Source organism: Centroberyx affinis, unplaced genomic scaffold (assembly GCF_046629955.1).
Source record: "Centroberyx affinis isolate AG114_WGS23_722 - 3 ecotype Tasmania unplaced genomic scaffold, CSIRO-AGI_Caff_v1 ptg004681l_1, whole genome shotgun sequence".
Taxonomy (NCBI): domain Eukaryota; kingdom Metazoa; phylum Chordata; class Actinopteri; order Beryciformes; family Berycidae; genus Centroberyx; species Centroberyx affinis.
The window spans coordinates 53,611-71,589 of record NW_027282263.1 but is presented as its reverse complement, the minus strand read 5'-3'; the positions used below and the strand labels follow the sequence as shown (position 1 = coordinate 71,589).

The following is a 17,979-nucleotide window of genomic DNA, read 5'->3' as shown; positions in this document are numbered from 1 at the left end:
CAACATGTTTATAATCCTCATAATACATGGAAGAACACCTGTGTGGTAAATCATTAAACACAGACATTTGGGGCATCCTAGTGGATCAGTGGTCTAAGGCGCGTACCATGTAAACACAATGTCCCGGGTTTGAATCCAGGCCCAGGACCTTTGTCGCATGTCATCCCCCTCTCTCCCAATGTTTCTCATTTCTTTACTTTGTACCAGAGGTGTGACCAAGTCAGCTTTGCTCAAGTCTCAACTCTTGAGGCACAAGTCCCAAGTCTAAATGTACCAAGTCAAGTCCATGTCATTAATGTCAAGTCTTAATGTAGAACACCAAGTCAAGTCAGAACAAATCAGTATCTTAAAGAAAACTAAATATCTAGGACTTTTCAATGCAATATGGTTTTAATAGAAAAAATACTTAGTAAGAGCGTCATGAGTTTCATTTCTATAATCAGTTTCAACTTCAATAAATTCAATCATTCCATACAAAGAAAGCAGAATTTAAATCAAAGTCATTTATACAAACACAAGATCTTTTGTCAAGACTTTAGAAACATTTTCAAGTCATCAAAGTACAAGTCAGAGTCAAGTCCCAAGTCACCAGAACCCAAGTAAAGTCTCAAGTATTCTCTTCATGCATCAAGTCAAGTCTCAAGCAATTCAAACTGTGACTCAAGTCACAGTGACTCTGCTTTGAACTGTCAAAGACCAAAATGGCAAAAACATAATCTTTACAAAAAAAAAAAAAAACAGAAATTTGAAATGTAGAATTGCACCTACAGTTGCTAACATTCAATGCCAACTAGCTAGCTAACATTGCCAAATATCATCGACATCATCGCTAAGCTGTTGAAACAGTATGTTACATTAGGCAAAGACAATCTCAAGGGCGTCCATGTTTCTCTCTGGTTTTTCCAAGCAGAACCACTGGAACGTACCGAGGCTGGAATTACAATTTACCAGCTGGGAATTTACCACTTCGACTTATGACTTTGAATGCAACGCAGCATAATACAGATGTCATCGTGGTTGGTCCTCTTTAATGCGTTTGTCAGCACCAGAGGTCTGACTCTAGTCTACTGGTCAAAGATTACTCTGCTCATTAGACTTTAGCGTTGATAACTGATATTCCAAACAGTCTGCATAGCTGTTCTAACAATAGAGGTGAATTTTCCTTTCAGAAGAGTGGACACACTTCCCTCCCAGGAGCTAAAGGATGAAGATTTCTTAAATTAATCAAGTAGCAAAGATGGCATCCCAATCAACAGTTAAGGATCAGCCCTGTCAAGGGATGTGAGAGCTATGACAATATCTATGACAATATCTATGATAATATCTATGACAATATCTATGACAACTTTTCCATCTTGATCTTCAAAATTTGTGTGGGATGCCACATGGTGGTGAGTCAACTTTTGACCCAATTGAACAGTCATGAAAATGTTCAAGATCAGGGTTAAAATCCTGTTCTAATCATTTTCTAGGGAACTTTTCAAGGGAAGTTCAAGAAATCTACCAGACACCTTAGTGTCTTTCCACTCCAGGCATACTCGTCTGAAACTCTTCATCTATGTACTTAACATGAGTATTGAAAAAAAACACTTGCAGCGCTACACACTGAATGCACAAAACATTAGGGATATCTTGATATCGAGCTGTAGCTCCTTTTACACGATCCACATCACAATTGTCTCAAAGCTTAAAAATCATTCTCCAACTTTGTCTGCTTCTCTTTATCTACAGCTCTTCCTTTGTGATTGGCATAAATTTAAGTGCTTGTATGCGTGGGTGTCAGAAAGTTGCTGAACAAAATATGAATTAATGCGTCGACTTAGAACACACACGTTACACGCAAACACACGCATGAACAAACACGTCTTTTCCCTGGACTTACCTCATCAGTATGTCCCTAACAGTTTGTACATTCAGTGTATAGTATATATAATGTTTGGTGGTAGTAACACAAAACAGACTAATAATAAAAAAACAGCCCCCCCCCCCCCCCCCCAACAATTGGACAGTTCATTTTCATGAGAGCATGGCTGACAGACTGGCGGTAGTAGAGCAGCTGCCCTCTTAAGACACAGCAGTTTGGTTTCAATCAGCCACTCAGGGGCAATGGGTGGATGTATGTATATACTATATATGTATCATCCATACATATACATATATATATATATATATATCTATACACATATATCATATTGGCAACGGTAGACAAAGAAGACAAAAGGCAATACATAGTTCCCTTACAGTTGTGCTGTGGCATGACAGCAGCCGTTCTGCATTGTCCTTGTGCATTTGGAAGCGTTCCATTGAAATGGGGAACAGTGACATCTCATAATATGAAACCCCAGAGGTTCGGCGTATACAGTAAAACACGTGGACGGGCCGGGTCCCGTCCAAAAACAGTGTAGCAGTGGTGTGGACAGCAGCAGGCTCGTGCACTCCCAGTCTTGAGCTTTTTACAGCAATGTCGTACGCACGGCCTCGCCTTGCCGCACCTAACCCCCCCCCTCCTGTCCCGCTTCCACCCTGTCCCGTTCCCGCTTCCGCCATCGGGCCGCTAGTACAGGCTCCAGGCCCGCTGCTGCTGCTGATGCTGGGGGTAAAGTGATGACGACGCGGAGGATGAGGAGGAGGAGGAGGAGAAGGAGAGGTCGGCAGGGCCCAGCTGCTTTCCACACGCACACATTCAGTCCAGCTTCTCCTTCTGGACCAGCTTGGGGGCGTCGACGAAGTCCCGCCCGTTGAAGAGGATGACGCCGGCCGTCACCACGCTGGCCGTGCCCCAGAACAGGACGTAGGCCAGCGTCTCTGTCCACGTGTCGCCTGGTCGGGGTGAGAGGGAGGGTCATGCTGAGTACATACCGCATTATGAAAGTGGAGCCATGAATGCTCTAATACCAATCCTGCCAAGATTTCCTGGTTTGGGCGATCACGATAATTAGTGCAAATTCAACTAATCCCTGTAATATTTGCAATTTTCAACAGAGTTCTTGTAATTTTGTCCTATCGTTGCATTTGTTCACATAAAATGGTCCAATCACACGACTCGTTAAGTGACTAGGTCTACTTTGGACCTCAACAACCAATGACTCAGTGTAGCTAGGGGAGGAGGTGGAGGAGGATTCAGAGCTTTATTCACCTTACAGGAGGTATAATAACAATATCAATAATGATATGTATAGCCGCAAGCAATGATTAAAGGGTTCAAGCAGCTAGAGGTCGCAGAGAAGAATTGTGTGTCTGTGAAGATCAGACATACAATAAGTTATGGACACTTTTTTGCTAGAAACTTCAAGGGCTAATATCAGCCAAACCACGCAAAATCAGGTTCTTCCTTAGATGGTTTCTGCAAAATTTGGTCGCAAACCAATGGTGAAGGAAATGTCAAAAGTTTGTTTTAAAAAAAAAAGCCCAAACTGAAATCCACTATGGCAGACATGGATGATGCTATTAATAAACGTTCTAGAGAACATCTGGCTGCACATGGGGGCACTTTTTAAATTAAACTATACAGTTTTATAATAATAACATTCAAACGGACTGATTTTATTTGATGTTTACTGTGCTGATGTTAAGACTAGAATCCAAGCACAGTATTTACTATTTTCCTTTGTTGTAACAATGTTTTTTTGTTGTTGTTCAGAATATAAAAATGAGCGTTAAACTATATCCAGTAGTTTCTGTGATATGCATTACACTTATTGATTATATGACTCTTTCTTATGGGGAGGCAGTTATAAACATCCAATTTTTGGTTTCTGTTTAGTTTCACTTTAGTATCAATTTCCCTGTCTTGCAGTTTCTACCAACTCCTGCAATTTTACTTCAAAAACACCTAAAACTCTGAAAACTGCATAGGAAATTTTGCATTTTTTGGATGCAATAATCACAAAAACACTCAAAGAACAGTGAAATCCTGGTGGGACTGTAAACTGTGAAACCACCGGAAATGTCTTACCAGCCATCAGCAGGCAGATGATGCACATGGAGAACGCTACCACCATGATGATGGGCAACTGGAAGGGAAGAGGGAGTAGAGTCACATTTCACACATCAGGGCAGAGAGAAGCAGAACTGGATGTTTCCTCGGCACCGCTTACCGTCAGGAACTTCCAGTCTTTGGGTTCGCGGAGAGGTGTGGTCATGTCGGCCTCGTCCACTGCGTAGTTTCCCAGGAACAGATCGATGGAGTCCTGCGTCAGAACAAGAGGAATCGCCTTTAAATAGAGAGCAACACCAGACTCTCCAAAGTCTGGAACCAGCCTAGCAAAGTACAGTTGCTTTACAGTAAATTAAAACTAAAACTAGAACTACATGTTAAAACACATTGTTGTAAAATGAAAGCTAGACTGTGGACTAAAACTTAAGAAAAACTATCCTGTCTACTAGTAAATTTAAACTAAAATATATATACAGTACTGTGCAAAAGTCTTAGGCACCCTAGATAGATTTTTTATATAAATTTTGTCTTAGATGTTTATTTGTTTTCTGCATTAGTGTCAGTACACTGCTCTTTATAGAATTTTTTTATATTGAGAACCTTTCCATTTCATTATTTTTGAGAGCATCTTCACTTTATGGATTTTTTTATATGTGCCTAAGACTTTTGCACAGTACTTTACATACAATATTCTATATATGTATATGTAAATGTTTTTAGTTTTTGCCTTTTTGTTAATATGTAGGGTAAAAAAAGACGACTTTTTGACTTTTTTTTATTGAAAGGCTAATTGAAAAATTCATAGCATCTATGATTTATTGTTTGTATTACAAACATACAAAATTCCAGTTCCTATCATTATGCATTTAAAATCAAATATTACCCCTACCAAAATACTAAAACTAGAACTGAAACTAAATAAAAACTAACTAAAACTACATACATTTGTAAATAAAAAAAATAAAGAGGAGAGAAGGATTTTTAAACTTTGGGACTATTGAGGTATGCATTGTGCGAAAGGGGCAACTCAATATCAGAAGGATGTTCCTAATATTTTGTACATTCAGTGTATTAATATTATATGGGAAATACTGATCACTGATATACACAACCACAGTGTCACACATTCATGGAGGTGTAAGCAGATGCATAAAGGATTTTACACACACACACACACACACACACACCTACCTGTCTAAAGCCATCTGAAAAGTTGTTCTTGTAGTATCTGATCATGGAGTTCCAGCCGTCCATCAGCAGCCCCCACTGTGTTCTCTTCCCCGTTCTGAAAGATGAGCTTGTGATCAGACAAGCAGTCTTTTGTTTTCGTTACATTTATCCAATGTAGTTTCCTATCGTGAGTAGACTGTATGGTGTGTGTGAGTGGGCGTGTGTATTAAGATAATGATGATAAAATGAAACTATTGATCCCTGTAGAGAATGTAGCTACTGGACAGCAGCAGAGGTAATAGGATTCAGCAATGAAAAGGAAATAGAAGCACACAAATATACAGTATATAATGTAGAAAATAGGGTTCGACCAATATGGGGTTTTGAAGGTTGATACTGACCAACATGTTTGGATTGAAGCTGATATTTTATGCCATCTTTAAATTTCACCATTTTCATACAGTATTCAGTGTTTCCCCCCAGAATTTTACTCGTCTTTTCATTTTTTTATGTTCTATTAAGCAAAACTCAAGCAAAAACGATGTGGACACAGACATCCCCTGCATTGACTACATCACTATAGTGAGTTTGCCATCTCCGAAATTATGGCTTTGATATCGTTTGAAGCTGAATGAAAGTGAATGGCGTCTTGCGGTAGGGAAATAAGTCACATGTCAACTGTTTCTCTGATAATAGCATGTAAAAATGACTGGACCATATGTGACTCTTCATAAAAAGGCCGATATGAGCCCGATGTACCGAACCCCAATTATAAAACAGTTTAAAAAGTAAACAAAAAACTTAGAAACAAAGAGAGTAGTAAAAAAATAACAAAATAAAAACACTAAAAACAATTGTGGGGTTATGTAAACATATGCTGCTGACAATTACAACACTTAGGTAGACTGCAGAGTGGGAGGTATGGAAAAGTGTATGGATTAGTTATATGTATGGATTTACTTATTGTGTGTGTGTGTGATTGTGATCAACCGGTCATTTGAATGTAAGTGGAGTGTGTTAGCTGTCTGGTCTAATGCCTGGCAGACGTGTGGAAACGGACCTTGTGAAGTCGGTCTTCAAGGCTCCGGTACCGGCGTACTGCTTGGCACAGGCGTTGGCATTATCCGCCCAGGCTGCGAACGAACAGACAGGGAGGGAAAGAGGGAGAGAAGGTCGACGAGTGAGGAGGGCAACACGACCTGAAAAGTGGGTGAACAGACGCAGTGTGTGGAACTTGTTGCGGTCACTGCTGTTGAGAGAGGGAGCGCTCACCGTTCTTGTATATCTTCTCGAAGTCTGCCTGGTCTTCAATCTGCTGGCCCATATGGAGGACTCCCAGTCTCTGCAGGCAGATAGGACATATGGACCCAAGAATAATTTTTACAAAATATTTAATATACATTTTCCTAGAAATGTCACTCGACCGGTTTTCAATGCCGTTTTGTGTGTAGGATCGCTGTGTGAAATATTCAATAAAAAGTAAAGAGCAGATTTTGAGTTTTTATTTTCTTGCTCAGTCACTTCAAGTTTCAAGTTTGTAATTCATCATGAAGTGACTCACGACATAGGAATAATGATAAGTCTCAACCAATGTTAGTCTACGGTAGCCAGAAGGGACGAAAATTCTATTGTGGATAATAACACTTAAGGTTTTGTGCCATATTTAGTAAATAACATCATGGCTGTGATTTGGTCAGCAGCATGAGCCACACTCCTTGTGTTCTATTGCATTAGTAAACCACACCATGGCCTTTTTGCTTAATCGTCATACCACTGAGGGCCAAACTAGTCCAACATTCACCTTCCCTACACAAACATGTATCCAGTATCTCACTCCTTTCTCAAGACCTTATAGGTCCTGAGAAAGACACACCGGGATACCTGCAGCATTTATGGTACCTGTGGCCAGACCATAAAATAACTTTTTACGACCCCCCAGGTCACAAAGTGCATGCATTCAAAGTCCACAGTTGCAGACGCTGGCAAAAACATCCTCTTGCCAAGTTGCCACAGCCAAATCCTAGTAGCAATGATATCCTAGCAATGATAAACACTATGAGTCATACAGTATGTCCAGGCATTTAGGAAGAGACTTCCATTTCAACATGGCTACGATGGAACCAGCCATGTAGGACAAGTAGTGAGTACATTTATGCCCATAAAACTGTTTTTTTGTAACAAAGTGTTTTTTTACATTCATTGTTTAATGGCTATTGTCTCAATACAAATTTAGCTACATTCAAACATATAAATGTCTCCCATGAACTGTTAAATCAAAGGTTAACATGTTATTTTGCCGTACAGGGGAGAGCGGGGTAAGATGAGCCAGTTTTTACTCAAAATGTTAGCTTGGCAAGGACAAATGAGACAGAACTAAAACAGATGCTCGCACCCATATGTCAGGATGTTGACTTTGAAATTAACTGGTAACAATGCAGCTAAATGAAATAAGAATGAAAATACAACTTGTTAAAAAAAATTGGTCCCATGGCTCAATTTGCCCCAGGTTGAGGGTAATTTGAGACACTTGGGGGCAAACTGGGCCACTGAATTGTTCATGTTGGAGTCTGGACTAAAACCACATGAATTAATAAGCAAAAGGTTAGCAGTCAACTAGTGTGCAGACCATTTTTTTTTCTTCAAAAAAGGTGGCTATGGGGTAAATTGAACCAAAGGCCAATGAGTAAATTGAGCCACGAGTTCAACAATAGTCCTTTCATAAACAACTGCAATTTATTGATTTATTGGCCTTGTATCTTGAACAATATAGAGCAGTGTTTCCTGTCCTGCAACTTTACGCTCCAACTCTACTCTTGCATGATGATTTAAAGTGACAACATTGTCTTCAACCTCATTTGAAACAGAAATGGTTTATTTGTATTTTATCCAGACTCCAACATGAACAATTCAGTGGCCCAGTTTGCCCGCAAGCATCTCAAATTACCCTCAACCTGGGGCAAATTGAGCCATGGGACCAATTTTTTTTAACAAGTTGTATTTTCATTCTTCTTTCATTTAGCTGCATTGTTACCAGTTAATTTGAAAGTCAACATCCTGACGTATGGGTGCAAGCATCTGTTTTAGTTCTGTCTCATGTGTCCTTGCCAAGATAACATTTTGAGTAAAAACTGGCTCATCTTACCCCGCTCTCCCCTGTACGGCAAAATAACATGTTAACCTTTGATTTAACAGTTCATGGGAGAAGCTGCTACTGATCAGTGTTTAATCTTTATTGAACAGAAAGGGGCTTGGCAAACAGGAGCATCAGATTTTCCACACAGTCTTAACAGATAATGGTTCTGTGTCGGTGTCCTCATAAATGTGTGCAAGGTTAAAAGATATAGGCCTGCGATATATATATATCTATATATATGATAATCATATGAGATGCACCGATATGTTGATGTTGTCTGTACATCAATGAACATATACACAGTCAGAGGGGTGTATGGTGTAAGGTTACACTGGTATGCTGCTGATAGCTGATTTTATGCCCATATCTAATATCTTTACATTTGACTATTTTCATACCGAAATTCAAAAAATAATGTCATGCATACTAGGGCTGAAAGATATTGACAAAAATCAAATTATGATTATTTGACAGAATATTGCAATTGTAATTTAAACTGCGATGTCTTGTCAATCAAACTCAGTAACTTCTGCACATTGACTCTATTTATCTTTAATTTCAAAGTTTTAAAAAATTAATGAGTATGATGAAAGGTGTTCACCAATATTTTACTTGATTCATGGACCAAAGATTACCCGCAGCACTAAAATATCTCGTTCATTATTCCATTTTGGAGGCCTCTTTCTCTTAAGCAATTAATTGCTGCCTTGCAATTTGGAAACTGCAGAAGTTCATATTGCGATTGATTTTTTAAAAATTAATTGTTCAGCTCTAATGCAAACCTTTAGGTTAAAGACAACCAGTGTGGTATGAATTACAAAACGACATGATCAATTCTACGATAAATAAGTAATCAATCAACCCATCATATCCCTCACACCAGAGGAAGAAGACACTGACTGAACCAGATGTGATTCTTAAGAAAAGGACAATATCGGCCCCATTTAGCGGTCTGACTGTAGTATGGTGTGAATAAGATGAGGATAAAACAGGGTTCCTACCTGTAGCTGTGACTGCAGGGAGCGTCTGGCCAGCAGGCTCTGGATGACGTTGGTTCGGTCCAGACAGTCCATGCAGTTGCTCCGAAACGTCCCCTCCTGCTGCAGCAGCACCTTCCCATCTGCATCCACCAGGAAGTACCTGCATCCCATCGCACACCATTACTACTGACACAGTGGAATACAAAGCTTGGTGTGTATGAACTTGCGCAAAATGCAAAAGGCACACCGACCCGAATTCATCCTGCATCTCGGCGACCATGTCGACCAAGATCTGCAGGCGGTGCCACCTCATCCGACTGCACTCCTTATGGAAGTCGAACGCTATGTACCTGGAGAGAGAGCAAGCGTTTACCGAAAATCCCACGGAACCCAACCGAGTGGGAGGTCCAGGCCAAAAGAGTGTGAGAGTATCAGGGCTCCTTACTTGATCATGCCGTTAGCCAAACTGGTCACCATCTTGTCAAATGCCAGCTCCAGTGGCTTCTCTGAGCCTTTTTGGTTAATCTGTGAGAAAAAGACGAAAACAAAAAAATAACGGAACCGACAGATAATCTCCTTCCAGATGTAATAAATAAAGCCGTTTTTTAATCTTACCAAATTCAAAATCACTTGTCTTCCGTAGAGAATAATCTGGGAGTCAAAATGTCTCTGGAATCCATCCAGCTATAGAGTTAAACATATAGTGAAGACGGAAATTGTATGAGAAAGTTAAAAATGAGAATACAAATACAAAAAGAGGATTAATTTTTTTTTTTAAACGAACATTTTGTTTAAAGTAAGTTTAAAGACAACTTACATGACTGACTGTTTTGCTAATCTGTGGTTTTGGTTTGTACTTGAGATTGGGCCTCTGGGACCAGTAAAAAGGAATTGAGCCTCGGGTCTGTGAAGAAAAACAGAGTCAAAACAATAAATAGCTACTTATTGCATGCATATTACACAAAGGTACCATTCATCTCTCCTTCATTCACGCATACTTCCATTAATTATATTATGTACAAACCTTTCCTAGCACACTCCCCACAAAACATGCTATCAAACTTCTGTAAGAAGCATTTAGTGTGTCACACATAACTTATACATATTGACACACAGTGCTAGTCCTGCGGGGTTAGACCACTGAGTCTGAAGGGCTGAATGCCCAAGTTCTTCTCTCTCGACCATAAATGTGTTATGCTGCGTTTCATTCAGTTTGAAGTCAGAAATTCCCGGCTGGTAGGTTGTGATTCAAACCTGCATTCCAGTGGTCCAGCTCGGAAAAACTGGAGAGAAACATGGATGCCCGCAAAATTGAATTTGCCCAAAATAAAAAACTGCTCCCTATGCAACAGCTAATGTGTCAATGATACTTGGCAACATCAGCTAGCTAGTTTGCATAGAATGTTACTAACTGTAAGTGCAACTAACAGTTACAACATTTTAAATTTATATGTTTAACCATTTACCACACAGGTGTTTCAATGGATTTCAGGGCATGCAATGCTGAAAATGGAACGCAAGTGTATTTTGAGGATTATATACAGTACATGTTAAAAGTAATGATGTGTAGTGTTTACATTGTAGCCTATGCCACCCTGAAGGGCCATTCCAGTGCATTTTTCCTAGTGGGTCATCGGAATTTCCGACTTTCCGACATGTCTGGAGCGCAGGATTAGTGCTTTGCTCACCTGTACAAATGAAGCCTTGCCGCCGTTGTACTGCACTATCTGCTCCGTTTCAACAAAGTTAGCCGCATGGCCCTCTGAATCGATGCCTGAAGACAAAAACATGTACCGCTACTTGAAAAGTTGACTTTATCTAATGGCCAAAAAGCCTCACTAGTGCAGAGACGGCGACTAAAGCCTTGGTCACACTACAAGACCGTTCAAGTCTTGCCCTACTAAGGCAGCTCAGAAAAGGACTGGTCTGTTGCGGTCCTGACGGGAAGCTGTTCACACCATGAAGACAAGGGATCACACACTACTTCTGTCATTCAAAAACATTTAACCATTTATCTAAAACAGTTCACTGTAAATACAATTGCAAGATACATATTCTTTCGTTTCTTGCTCCATGGTACAGAAGCTACAGATTACATTTACATTACAAATGTAATGTACAGGATAATCTGCGCTGACTGTCGGGCCCAGAGTGCCCCCATCCTCCCAATTCTAAACAGGCTTAGAATAAGCGTTTAAATCACCTAGTGTGACCGAGGCTTAAGTAGACAGTAGCGTTACCTCGGACATAGTAGCGGACACCGGCCCTGAAACAGCTCCTCCTAGAGATAATGTTCCATTCAAACACCTTTCCATTGATGCAGCACGACTTCATGGTGATGTCTGGTCGACATGCGAGTTAAAGAATCAAATTTTGTGAATGGGAACAGGCAGGATTCAGTGCTATACACACTATATATACACACTTCCAAGGATTTATATTCTGTAGACTTTTTTTGTACATATTTGATGGACACTTCATAGTCATCAGCAGTGACAAATACAATACTCTTATCGTCCAACACTCCTTTGGACCAATATCAAACACGTGGAGCAATTCAACAGTCATAAATCTAAAAATGAAGCCTTTTATGGTTTGAATGGACAAATTGAAGTCCATGTTGGCTGGTGTTAAGTACAGAGAGAGAGGAATAGATTTAAGAGTCCATCGTGATGCTAAATCATATTTATAGTAAGATAACATGGTAGTAAAATTATTTGCATGTGGACAGTTTGCACCAGAACACTTACACGGGGGACTGATAAAACAATAAAAGGCACTGAAAGTTAATTCTGGTTTATAATCTTGGTTTACACCAGCAGTAAAGCCTTCATTTATCTAAATTCTACTACATCTATCTGACATTATACAACGGTTTGTTCCGATCAGTAATTGATCAATAACCGAATCACAGCTGTGCTGATATACAGTATAACAGCGTCTCGTGTGATATTGCTTAATTCTGCACCTTGGAAGGAAAGCTGTTGTCACTGCAAAACACCTGCCAGTCTAATTCTAGTCTCTGGCTCTCTCTGGTGGCTCAAAGTGAAAACAGCAGAAAATCTATCCTTTAATACTACGGCTCGGTATCATAAAGCCTCATGGAGAAAGCAATAAAAGTGATATAATGATCAAAGGAAAAAAAGTCCACAGGAAATTCAGTTTTAAAACCAACACACAAGATCAAAAACTAAATGTAATCTCAATGTAACTGTATGTAATCAGAACAATTTAGCAAAGAAGATTTTAAACTAGGAGCCCAAGATGTGAACGAGGCATTACAGATCTAACACTGATTCACTACAACAATACTTTCCTTCTTATGAGGTGGAAAATAACAGAGAGTGCCAGTCGGAGTAGCACTAGGAAAGGATACAGCCATGAACAACGGGATACACAAACTTGTGCAGCTGCAAGAAGAGACCAGTGTTAGATGATGAATCACTTTATCGTGTTGCTATGTTATTAGGGTTCTGTATACAACCTTCCTGGAGAAAAGTGTTCATTTCTGTTTACCTCTGGCTGTGTAATGAATTCCCTCAGGAGGTGACCGTTCCAGACAAACCGTTGATCTGCCTAAAGGAAGAAGGACTTGTGCTTAGGGTCTTATATGAAGAGTTCAAACAGAAAATGTACATTGTAGACAGAGTGGGAATTTACTATTAGCTGTTACTACTGTGTCTAACTCAAATTCTGCTGATTCTTCCTCATTCTTATCGCATAAAGATCATCGCTGAGAACACAATCGACTGTTATTAGGTTTTCATTGATGTTGTGAAGCCCTTTGTAACTCTGTCTATAAACGATAGGCGATTCCCTCACCCTCTCCAGCAGGCTCATCTCCTGAAACTCGGGGCTGGTGTTGGCCAGGCGCTGCAGAGTGTGGGTCAGGTCGTAGTCCGTGGCGAAGTAGAAGCCGTCGGTGTGAAGCACGTTGTTGATCATGGACAGGAACGCTTTGTTGTCTTGCATCTGAGAGGGGATTCACAGAGATCAGGTGGAAGATTAAAACACTGACTGGAGAGAGAAAGAGAGAAAGGAGTCATATGGGACTCGGTAGGTAGCGTAAGGTGTTAACTACAGTGGGGGTTGATTTCTGCTGGGAACGCTGAAAATGTATGCCATATATTTGGAAATGCAGTATATGGGAGGAGAAGCTAAAAAGCAAATGTGATGAATTTTACAGCACCAGCATATTACATTTCACTAGTTAGTAGTCAGAAAGTACTGTAGCCCAGAGTTGCTCTCCAACTGAATAGGTCGGGGGTCACCCTGCCATTTCATTAGTCTGGGTTTCAATGGCAAGTTTTAGTGTCCCATGAAGGTCTAAATGCTGTTTCAGAGGCTTTTCCACCCTGATAAGAATACAGTTCTGGGGGAAACACTGACATTTATCAATACACAGGATATGATGTTATGTTACTATCCCTTGTGCGATAATCCAAGGTGAGATAGAGGCCCAATTCAGAATTTAACAGATTTAACAATTGTCAATTTGTGACCAAGGCAGTGATGAACATTTTAATGCAGAGTTTTTGTACCCTGCCTGCCCTCTAGTGGACTATTGGGTATGCTGCCTGACAGTCAAGTTTTATCACAAGTTCATGACATCAGTTCATAAAGTAATTATTAAGATAAGGGGAACTACGGCAGGTCACTGTGCATTTGGCGGTTCTTTGCAGGTGCAGAGAAAATGTCAGTTTTAAAGAAATCATTACAGCTACTAACACACACACAATAATGTTTTAGGCTTATAGCTTGCTGTTGCCTGGTAAGCAAACCACCATGATAATAGCTGTAGGCTGAATGAAAAATGCAAACTAAACCACTGTATGAAGCTTCCAGTTTACATCTGTGTTGAAACACAACAAACAGCAGGATCACATCGACATATATATACCCATAACCGGGATTCTGATGTGGTCTGGGCTAACTACCTGGGGTCAAAATTATAATCATGTCAGAGCACTGATCCAAACTGTATAGTGTTTGCTAAAAACAAATGTTATTCAGAAGGCATCGTCATATTTTTATCATTTGTTTTTAACATAAACATTGTTTTCTATCAATATGTCTGTTTCTCAACATCACTATTGTCTTTCAAAAACCCATATTGGCCAAACCCTAATCCAGACACCTCACCACTCTGTCTATCACTGGCAGGTCAATTCAAAACCAAGCATCTGGTATCCAGCATACATTTCACACATCAACCCAGATGACAGGCATTCTTAAACAATTAGTTGTCCTTTCAACACTATATACCCCAAATGCTTACCTTCAGCAAAAAGTGGCGAATAATATGTCTACCTCTGTTTTTGTTTTTTGTCTTTTTGTTTTTTTACTTGTTGATGGTTTTGAAAGTGGAAAAGTAAAGTATAGTAATAATAAAAAATGTATCACAAATCACAAAACAATTTACTTCTGTTGTAACAAGAAAGCCTTGCACCCCACTCCAGGGTTCGGGGCCATTTACAAATTGAATTAGGAGTGCATGGTACAATTCAATTCACGTTGGAATTGGAATTGCACCCAGCTCTAAGGAAACAGAATTGGAATTGGAATGACAGGAAACCACTTCTGAGAGGTTGTGTTGATTTGCTCAACATTGTATTGAAAATATATAGTATAACACTACATGTAATCTCAGATTATGTGGTAAGAAAAAACAAAAAAAACACAGAATTTCACTGAATATCATTGAATAAAATTCCACTTCCTGAAATTCCAATTCAATTCCAATTCTGTTTCATGTAGGTTTTTTTCAAATTCCACTTCCAATTCAGCAGCTGAATTGGAATTGATGAGTACATTAATGAATTAAGCCTGCCACAAGTACACTCAGCAGCCATAACGGTAATAGAAGGAAGGCCTACCTGGTTGTCTGTCAGGTGTAACACTGTCTTCTTATAAGAGATCACGTCAAAGTCCAGGGCCTTCCACACAGCGTGGCCCAGCAGGTCTCCCACCTTCTTCTTCTTCGTGATAACAACCAGGTACATGCCTAACAAAACAGATGATGTAGTAAAATAACCCTCTGAGCCCATACTCTGATTATGAGAAACCCCCATATTAAATCGGGTCAAGTGAGCCTACCTGCCACCAAGCGGATAGTCCCCATGACTCCACATATTGGCCGGGTCACAGCAGACGGAGGGACGTCCCGCCTCACTAAGAACCACAACAGACAGATAACAATGGAACCAGATTAGCAGGACCGACCTTCCTGCACAGGTGGCGTTCACATAAGCAGTTTGTGATACGTCAAAAACAGACAATATCCCATGTATTTCAATGAGTGATGTGTTGACGGATGACATGGACTGAGTGCAGTGCGTGAAAATGTCACAACCCAGTCCATCAAAAAACCAGCTGAAACTAGTTGACGCTGCCTGTAAAAAATCTAATCCAGCAAATTTCAAAAAGGGAGTGGATGGAATATTAATTTGGACTGCGCTAATGTATTATTGATCAGTTCTTGTCATCATAAATCACCTGATCCTGATCACCAATCACACTTGAGCACTGTCAGCATGCCTCAATTACATCCTGAGGAAGTTCTCCATCTCTTTTACCTGGTGTGTGTTTGACTGGATTGGAGTCGAGTGGCAGACTATTGGCTTAATAATATGTTAATGCAACTAAATGTTGTTGTGGATCGTCCTAACAACATATGAGTGCCCATATGGTTTCTGTGCATGTGGTTGTGCAGACTGCTATAGATATGGAGCTGACAATCCTGCCAATAATCAGCATGTTCTCATTCAACTATATGTGTATGGAAACTCAGAGTCACCAACATAGCCAGCTCTTACCGGTGAGGGTCATTTCAGTTGACACCCTGTCAATCGCCAGGACATCAGTGGCTCCATGATCACAAGCTTCGATGTAAAACTTCTCTGGTGTGGTGCGCCTGTTGTGACAAAGATAAGAGCTGTTTCAAATCGCCTAACCCCAGCAGCCGGGAGGTGCAGTAATAACCAAGTCAGTGCACCGGTGTTACTACACAGGAGTACTCAGAGAAGAAAGGGTTAAGCCTGCTGTCAAAGACTGTCCGTTCTCTGCGTTACCTGCTTCGACTTGTTCCTGCACAGTTCCGTAACATGGTGGCATTCATTACACTGCACGTACTGTACATGTCTAACATCTAGCTATCGTTAACTGCACTTACGCCATATCATATTTCATGAAAGCAGAGCTTTCATGCTATCAAAACCAACTTCATTTAATGTGGGTGAGAACTGATGATTTATAAAGAGTTTCTCTAGCATCAGATGCAAGTTAGTTACGAGCTAACTAACGTTAGCTAACTATAGATAGCAGCTCACTAGCGGTCTGTACTGCTAGCTACGTAGAGTTTACTTGTTTAGCCGATTTACCTGTCTCATATTAAGTCATTAGAGAGGTCCCTGCACCAGTTTGTGAACATAAAATAAAGTTACCTGACGCTACAATAACATAATTAATGTTCAACGGGACTTACAGGTTGAAGCTCTCGTAGGCGTTCGCCATCTTTCCTCCAGTCTGACCTCAGTGACGTGTCAGAGTCACGGTAGAGGAGGGAGGGACTCAGGGGCGTGGGCCCTCAGCGCTGTCTTACAGCGGGCCTGTCAAAGGGCGTTTAAGCCCTCCGCGCTGTCTTATGGGACGTTTTGACCAAAGCCGGTGAGGGGCGTCATTTCCACGCTCCCCATTAAATTTTCTATGTTAAATTATACATAGCAGCCGTGAGATGCATTCTGGTAGTGACACAGCGATTTTCCAGAGGCGGTCAGGTTGCTGCGCCACATTTGCATAAAGTAGCGGTCTAGTTTACTTTATGCGAATTAGGAGCGTCCAACGTGACTCACCTATGGGGGTATTATTGTTTCAAAATAAAATTAATAAATAGTGTGAACATGTCACAAAAAAAATAAAATCCACAAATAAATAATATGAACAATACACAAATAAAATGAAATCCAGGTTTTGTACCTTACAAACAAAATAACTGGTTCACAAATATGTTTTTTGCATGTAAGCAGCTGGCATTTCAGATCAGAGCTAGACGCCATACTAAACTCCGTATCTATTTGCATTCAGTCTCTATAATCTGTTTACATTAGTTGGCAGACTAAAATCCCTTAATTACTAGTGTTTCTGTGAATCAACCCATGAAACCCACGATACTAACCTTACCTTTTTAAAGATATAGCTTCAAAAAAGTATGGTTATTATTGTGGGTATCATGGGGATTTTCGGATTTTGGGTAAACTTGGCATGGCCGACTCCACATCAACTTAGCGCTCTAATAATAATATTCTGTGTCAGAAGAATGTCTAGGCAACAACTACATAGCGTCTTCTTTGTTGCTTTAGTTTGAAATCTCAATGTGTCAATTCCAATTTATTTATTTCATTTCAGGCTCGTGCACCATGAAATTCTTAAATCTGTCAAAATCACCCATCAAAACCAGTGGGCGGGATCTAAAATCCGATTGGTTGAACCGCCCATGACACCCTTCCACTATCAGGTGTTGGACAGTTTGATATGCAGTTTGCTGAACAAATGCGAAAACTTGAGCGAGACTTTTTAACATTGGCTGATCATGTGGAAAATGATATGGTTGATCCAGATTTTGTTATTTTTCATGTATTATTAGATCGGTTGGGAGAATTTGCTGCCCTCACTGACAGCGATGTAAATATTGTGTTAATTACCATTTTGCAAGAAGTTGGTTGAAAGGCTGCGATTAAATCTGAGAATATTTTTATTGTTAG

The 17,979-nt window shown here is 40.2% G+C and overlaps 1 protein-coding gene across 1 annotated transcript; it reads right to left on the bottom strand.

Annotated features, from left to right (window-relative positions):
• Window positions 1-1,999: 1,999 nt before the first annotated feature.
• sacm1lb (SAC1 like phosphatidylinositide phosphatase b) lies at window positions 2,000-16,739 on the bottom strand. The gene is made up of 20 exons (XM_071544832.1): window positions 16,704-16,739; window positions 16,036-16,133; window positions 15,317-15,391; window positions 15,097-15,224; window positions 13,043-13,192; window positions 12,737-12,796; window positions 12,597-12,630; window positions 11,461-11,562; window positions 10,909-10,994; window positions 10,038-10,124; window positions 9,836-9,904; window positions 9,666-9,745; window positions 9,472-9,570; window positions 9,242-9,380; window positions 6,380-6,449; window positions 6,168-6,240; window positions 5,129-5,222; window positions 4,098-4,190; window positions 3,956-4,013; window positions 2,000-2,820 (listed from the first exon to the last, which is right to left on the bottom strand). Exons 1-20 carry the CDS (start codon window positions 16,730-16,732, stop codon window positions 2,684-2,686), a joined length of 1,761 nt encoding a protein of 586 aa, XP_071400933.1. The 5' UTR covers window positions 16,733-16,739; the 3' UTR covers window positions 2,000-2,683.
• Between the last annotated feature and the right edge of the window lie 1,240 nt (window positions 16,740-17,979).

Bases quoted from the DNA above. Each gene is read 5' to 3' on its own strand.
- sacm1lb (XM_071544832.1), bottom strand. From the start codon at position 16,732: ATGGCGAACGCCTACGAGAGCTTCAACCT. The intron at 9,381-9,471 runs GTCGGTGTGCCT...GATGGGATGCAG, and splicing joins GAGATGCAGGATGAATTCGG to GTACTTCCTGGTGGATGCAG. The intron at 6,241-6,379 runs GTGAGCGCTCCC...GTTCGTTCGCAG, and splicing joins CGAGAAGATATACAAGAACG to CCTGGGCGGATAATGCCAAC.